Source organism: Pygoscelis adeliae, unplaced genomic scaffold, assembly GCF_000699105.1.
Source record: "Pygoscelis adeliae isolate BGI_AS28 unplaced genomic scaffold, ASM69910v1 Scaffold456, whole genome shotgun sequence".
Taxonomy (NCBI): domain Eukaryota; kingdom Metazoa; phylum Chordata; class Aves; order Sphenisciformes; family Spheniscidae; genus Pygoscelis; species Pygoscelis adeliae.
In genome coordinates this window covers 452832-459719 of record NW_008825007.1, presented here as the reverse complement: position 1 = coordinate 459719, position 6888 = coordinate 452832, and the positions used below count along the sequence as shown (strand labels likewise).

General features: G+C 51.3%; 1 protein-coding gene across 1 annotated transcript in view; it reads right to left on the bottom strand.

Moving 5' to 3' along the window:
- LOC103918805 (myosin phosphatase Rho-interacting protein-like) overlaps nt 1-6888 on the bottom strand; it is an 85738-nt gene that overhangs the window by 26752 nt on the left and 52098 nt on the right. The window contains exons 8-10 of the mRNA XM_009326218.1: nt 3224-3365; nt 2564-2680; nt 4-11 (exon numbers count right to left, since the gene is read on the bottom strand). Of these exons, the coding sequence (XP_009324493.1) occupies nt 4-11; nt 2564-2680; nt 3224-3365 (267 nt within the window). The remainder of the gene's footprint in view (nt 1-3; nt 12-2563; nt 2681-3223; nt 3366-6888) is intronic.

The window sequence follows — 6888 nt, the reverse complement described above, 5'->3', positions numbered from 1 at the left end:
AGCAGGTCGGGCTGCAAGAAAGGAGAGAGGCGATCAGAGGGGAGGGTGGAAGCGTCCACGCTCAGCAGACAACAGCAGCAGCTTGAAAAAGCACAGCGCAGCAAGAGACGAGACAGTTAAATTGGATCATTATACTGCGTGGAGCTAAACGTTTGCTCCCAGGAGGAACAGAGACGCGTTGTATGGTTTATTCAGGCTGTCTCCTTCCTAGCACCTCTCTTGCAATTTCCTACTGTTACACCAGCATTACAGAGGAAGGAGAAGCAAGGAATTAGCGAGACTGCAGGCAGTTTTGTCCCTGTATTATATGCTACGAAGGAAAAACTACGTGCTATTCATGCAAAGCTGCGGGTTCTAAACAAGGCTGAGTGCCCAAGGCTGGAAATACAGGGAATCCGAGCATTGCACCACCCAAACGACAGCTGCTCTTTCCTCCAAAGCAGGTGCACCGGGATGTCGAAGCTCTGAGAAAAGCAACCAAGACAGCGTGGGATAACTCCCGCCAGCCCCTCCTCCCAGCCCTGCCCGCGCGCAGGGAAGGATGCGGTGGAAATGCTTTCTCTCCCTCGAGGCTGAGCTCCTCCAGCTGCTCCACGTGCTGCAGAGTGGAGGAGGAAAGGAGAGCAGTGTGTGAAATGCAGCTGTAGCATCTGAAAACGAGCTATAGCGAGGGGAGCAATGGAAAATTGGGGTCTGGAAGCCTATTCAATCCAACCCATGCTGTGGGGCGGCACATCCCACATTTGAGTGCTCCTACGGTGGCGGAAACCCAGCCCCACAAAAACACATGGGAAAGTAAATGCCACCTTGCCAGGCCTGAAGCCTTAGAGAATCAGAAGAGGGAGCGGACAGACGCCAGCCTGAGCAGCCCTGGCTGGGATGTGGCTGCAGGCAAGAAAGCCGCCGAGCCCCACCAGGACCCGCTGACGAGGCAGTGATAAGCCACGAACAAACTACAGGGAAAACTGCATTTGCAATGACTACATCCATCTCTGAAGTAGGCTATGAGAACTGGGCATTCTAATCTCAGCCCTAATTTACCCTGAGAGAGCGATACCACCACCTGCCTGCTTCTCCTCTGTTAAAGTGCAGGTGGGATCATGGCCCCCGGGTCTGGGTCCTGTTTAAGCTCTTTCTTTTACAATAGGAGAGCGTCAAGCAAAGGGTCTACATTTTGGATCAAAAATAACCGGCTCCCAACCACGCACTTTGCAGAGAAGGAAAACGGAAGCAGTGCAAGTGTTACAGTAGCTCATGGGCTTGTTATTTATCAACTGGGAAGAAGCACAGGGCAAGAATCTTCTGCAAAAGCAGTTAAATCCCTCCTTAGCAGCATTCATACTGCTTTACTACACTTCTTAGTTTCACTAAAGTTTAAGCAAAGGTGTAGAAGCAGCCAGAGAGGAAAGATGCGGCTAAGCAGTATATGCAGGTTTCAGGCTGGGCTGCAGCTACAGAAGCACCCGGAGCAGGAAGGTTTCTCCTGCAGGTCCCGCTCCTCCGCAGAAACCCCTTTGCTTTCCCCCGAGTGCTCGGGCAGGCAGGAGAGCACAGGCTTTGCCCGAAGCTGCAAAGCTGCTGAAGCACGAAAAGTTTGGGACCAGCTGCCACTGAAGGGTGTAGACATTCGAAACCAAAAACAGATGAAGCACCTGATGGAAGAGATACCCACACAGCTCTGCTGTAACCCACCGAGCCTAACAAGGGATGAACTCTCCCTCGGCTTTTATCCTGACGGATAACTGATCTGCTCTGACACAGCGAACCCGACGGGCAGGGGGGAGTCTTGCAATCATGGCTGCAAGCCAGCAGGCGTGCAAGTTTTTCTTACGTTGCTACTTTTATAGCAGGAGTGGCACAATAAAGGCGTATTTAATGCAAGGAAAAGGTTTTCCTCCCACTGACTGCATGATTTTCTTGCCTTCACTAGACGATGTGCATAGCCACTTAATGTGTACTTCTTGCACCTTTTCATTACTACCAAGAATTTAAAAATCACTGTTGTGGCTGTACAAGTCTACATGAAAAGCTACCACAGAAATGTTAAGCTACTGCATTTTTCTGAGAAGTCCTTGAATAGAAGCTGTCCATCCACAAAAAACGCAGCTCATATTTACAATGGCTGCGTAATCTTTTTGAGAGATTAGCAAGTGTATTTATTTTGTTCCTACAGAAGGGTGGTGAGTGAGAGAAGGCATTTTGTGTTTGTTCGGTACTGTTTGCCTCCAGGTCTGGTGAGCATTTGAAATACGCAAAGAGAGGAGAGCTCAGGAGGGCAGGTTCAGCCCTTCCTCGCAGCCTTCGTCCCACTGACACCCACTTGCAACTGCATAAACATCAAGGAAGCATCATTAGAAAGCCAGGACACGCGTTAGCTCTCCTTAACACACCAAGTGTGAAGTGTGAAGCCAAGTCACTGAAACCTGCTCCAAAATCTGAGCGTATCCTATGTCCTACGTGCTGGCTACGGGGAAAGCAGCCCAATAAAGTTTTCACCGGACCTGCCTGGGAAGGGCCTCTCACGTCCTCCCCCAAGGCAGAGGACACGGCCCCGGTGGCTCACCGTCATAGAGGACTCCGTGGACCTTCTGTCCAGCGACTTTGCCCGGCGATGCGGGGACAGAGGAGACGCAGACACATCCAGGATGGAGCCCACAGCTGCACTTTCGCAAGTAAAGTCCTGTGTAAACAGTGTTAGCCCAGATCAGCGCAGGAACTAGGACAGCGAGTCCCACTCTCTTGGCTCACGGCATAAAAATCCGTGTATTTAAGGGGCATCTCAGGCTCAGAACAAGTGTTATTTCATTGGCAATACATTTTTTTTGTCCTCTCAGGCATTAATTTGTTCCCAATATATCTAAGCGCATCTGGGACTCTCAAGGCTGCCTTTTTTTGTTACTTCACCCCATCCTGATGTGTCCTGCCATGCCAGATCTGAAGTTTCCCTCTTTCTATTTTGGAGGAAGGAGAAGACAGCCTGATTTTCCACTTCGATCTGCAGCTGGGCCAAGGGAGCAGAGCAGCAAGCAGCAAACGTGCACGGACTGAGCGCACACACAGCGTTTTGGCTCCTGCATGAGCCTGCCTGCGACTCCAGATCCCCTGCTCCACCCAGGGACAAACCCTATAGCTAAACCCTATAGCTAAACCCTCTATCCTGGGCTGCTGGATCCCAGGTGCCATCCTCCAAACCCCACCATGAGACCTCAGCTGAGCAGCTTACCCGTTTCCGCGGGAAAACCCTCTTCTCGCTCCTGCCCTGCCGCGTCTCACTGGAAAGGGCAGCACCGGCCGACACGTTCGTTTCCATGTGCTCCGCGTTCTCAATATCTAATGCCTCAAATTTTTCAATTACCTGGGATCGCCTGGAAAACAGAGAGAAAGGGGAAACCAAAGCCGGTTTAAACACAAGAACAGCAACTGCGCTGAGCTGTACAATCCCACAAATGTAAGGCTGCAGAATTGCTCGACCCAGTGTTCATGCACACCTGGCTTTTGGTCCCTGTTTCTCTGCAAGCTCTAGCGTGCACAAGTCCAGGGCAAAACACCCTGATCTGACATGCACCGTTTTACCTGCAGCCAAAATGGGAAAAAAACCTCACGCTACTCAGCTCCACAAATAGTATCTTCTTAAATATCTAGAAAACCCTTGCAAAACAAGCAGTAACTTTTTACTTGTAAATTTTACAGCCCTTTGAGAAGCAGTGATTATTGAGCAGCTTTGGCTTAAACTTTGTCTTTACTCTCTAGCACTGCAGCTATCGACGGCCCCCCAGGCCACAGAGCAGAGACACATCAGACCAAGCTGAGGCGCAGAGGTAACGGGTACCCACGGGTCACCCCACGTGTTCACTGCAATAGATACCCTGTAAAAACTCAGCCCCACACGGGTAACGTCCACAGGACTGCACTGAGTGAGGAGTGCCCGTAGGTGCCTCCGGACAACGGGTCTGGCTCGCAGGGTGCACCAGCTGAAGAGGCATGAGGAGATGAGGAGCACCCTGTGCAGGCACAGCAGGGCATCCCCTGCAAAAGACCGGGGCTCTACCCTCCTCCCAACCTGGTCTGCAAATCCGGTATGGACAGCAGGGAGCACAGCTTGGGCTCTCAGAGACCGCCCCGGTGGCCCATCACACCATGGCACGCACGTCTCCGAGGATGGAGGAGAACTATGAAGAAATGTGGATGGAACAGGAGCCAACCCCGGACCAAACCCAAATGGGATGCTCCTAAAAACAAGCAAACAACAGGCCTTTGCAGGTGGAATTAAAAGCGCCGTTTCAGCATGAAAAGCTGCTCGCTGACCCACAGGAGAGGAAATACTGGAATTTTCAAAGGACCTGCTGGTGTCTAAGTTTGCATGCCCGGGGGTTCGGGCAAGTATCAACTTCAGGTCTTTAATCACAACCTGGGAACGTGAAGCAATAACCCACCACCAACACACAACGCCAGCTGAGCTCCGAGGTTTAAAGCTCAATTTCGAACCTCCCCAAAAAACTCAATCCGGGTGGGTTCTCGACACAAAATTTGGACCCACGCGTGCCGCACCTAAACTCGGGGCTGCTTGCTCTGTGTGAACTTCTAATGTGCATGAAAATCACAATGGCAACCACATGAGGGGAAACAGGTTATCCAAAAAACCATTTTTAACACTTCCCACAAAAAGGAACAGCAGGTTAAGGACTCAAAAAACGTGAGATATTCAGTTTTCAACCAACATTTGCACCAAATTCCATAAATGAGACGAACAGTCTGAGCACATCACATCCCCCGGCGGGCTGGGGGCCCCCCCACTGCTGCTCAGAGCCAGGCTGCCAGGACCGGGTGCTGAAGCCCGCAACCAAAGAGGAAGGGACAAAATCGGTGGGGAAGACTTCGCTTTGTAAATTCAAACGTCTCTGATGTTTTTACGGGACAGCCCCCTTGTTCAGCCCCTGCTGCCTCCCAGTTTGCAGACTGGGAGCGGGCCGATCCCGGGCTCGCACAGAGCTCCCAATCCCCCTGGGACGTTCTGCTCACGAGATGTCCGTTCACGTAAGCCAGCCTGCGGAGCATAAATCCACGTCCTCCATTCACTGACAGACAGGGAACTGGTTTGGAGTCACAATTTTTTAACCCTTTTTACGCTGGCCCAGCCTTCTCTGAGTCTCAGTTTAGGAGGGAGTAAGAGGTCCATGAATTAACATTGTCTGTGCCCTAACATGTGAAGGCCTGAAGAAAAACAAATCGGGAGGAAAAAAAACCCAACCAAAAAACATAAAACAAAATCAAAAGCAGGTTGATTTCTCATGAAAGGGGCTGCACCACCAGGTTGTTCTACGGCTTGAGATTGAGATGAGATGGTAGCGAAGCAGGCGAAGTAAAGGCGGACACGTCACACAGCAACACAGCAGGAGAAGGTGGAGAGCAACAAGACCTGGAAGAAAACAAGGCTGGAAAATGAATGAACAGAAGAGGAAATTATATATCTGCATCTACATACAAAACAAAATCAAAGTCATTCCAGTAATTCGTCATTGAAAAAGGAAGGAGAAAAATAAATCACTGCAACCAAATCACAGCCCCAAGGGTTAATATCATCCAGATTACAGGAAAGAATCATTTTTTTCCCATTAGCTCAACATTTCAGAGAGGTTACTGCTCGAGATCCTGGGGGGACGGGGAGGGGAAGGGCTCTCCTCTCCTCCCCACCACGCCGAGGACAGAGCCGCTCCCTCCGAACAGCAGCTCTGTGTTGACAAAACAAGGCTGTGGACGGGTACGAAGAAGCGTTTTAAAAGCTGCAGTGCCATTTAGTGCTTTCTCAACTACAAAGCTCGTCCCAAGGAGTTCCTCAGCCATGCAGGCTGTTAGACTTTTCCAGGCCACTAAACCTGAGCTGCAGATCTCGGCTGTTAGGTGGAGGGGTGTGTGCGGTGGGAAGGAAAGCAATAAAGCCAGCACGAGCTATCATTAAAGTGATTTTCTTTGATTGGAAGAAAGGGCTTGTTTTTATTGGATTCGTTCATTATTTAGCAGAAAGAAAGACAGTGAATGTCAGGAAAAGGAAGAGTAATTTCCCCAAAAGGTCCACAAAAATGAGGAGGATAGTTTTACAAGAAAAAAACAACTACACTTGGGAGAGCAGGCGCTCCTCTCTACAGGTAGAAGCAGCATTCAGAGCAGAGCCTTACATCTCAAGAAGCTCCAGAGAAGGAATTTGAGAAAGAAAAGTCTTTTAAGTGATTTCAGGCAGCTCAGCTATTTATCAAGGCTAGAAATACGCCTCAGCCCCCTGACCACGCTCCTACAGCAGATCCAGCAGACACCACAGCGGACTCTTGCCAGCGCGAGCAGAACGTGGGGTCAACCGGGAAAGCCATGGTTTTAGAGGCTGCATCCCTGGAAGTGTGCAAGAAAAGCCAAGTTTGCCAACCAGAAATCCCAATGCTCCCCGGGGACCTGCAGAAGGTGGGTAAGCCTGCAGCCGCACACCCGGAGGAAGGGGCTCCGGGTCTCTGCACCCCAAGGACTCCCCACCCGATGGTCTCCTTCCCAAAGCTGCTGACACCTTCCTGAGATGTGCCAGGATTTATCCCCGCAGCTGCAGAGCTCCGCTGGGATATGGGGACCAGCATCCAAGGTTGTCCCTGCAGCCCTCTCAGCTGTGATTCTGTGTGCAAAATAGGCTTCAAGGTTTATCCAGGGGCTTTCCAAAGAGCTGCCCCTGCTCTTTTGCCCTAGGGATGGGTCTGAGACGGGAGACCAGAGGCACGGCTCGACCTCTCTGGACACAGACCCTCTCCCCCGGCCCGGTCGGGCCTCCCTGCACAGTGCCGGCAGCGCGGTGCCGGCAGCCCCGTCCTGCCGCGTGCCAGCCGAGGGGACTCGGACTCCCCTGCTCTGCCA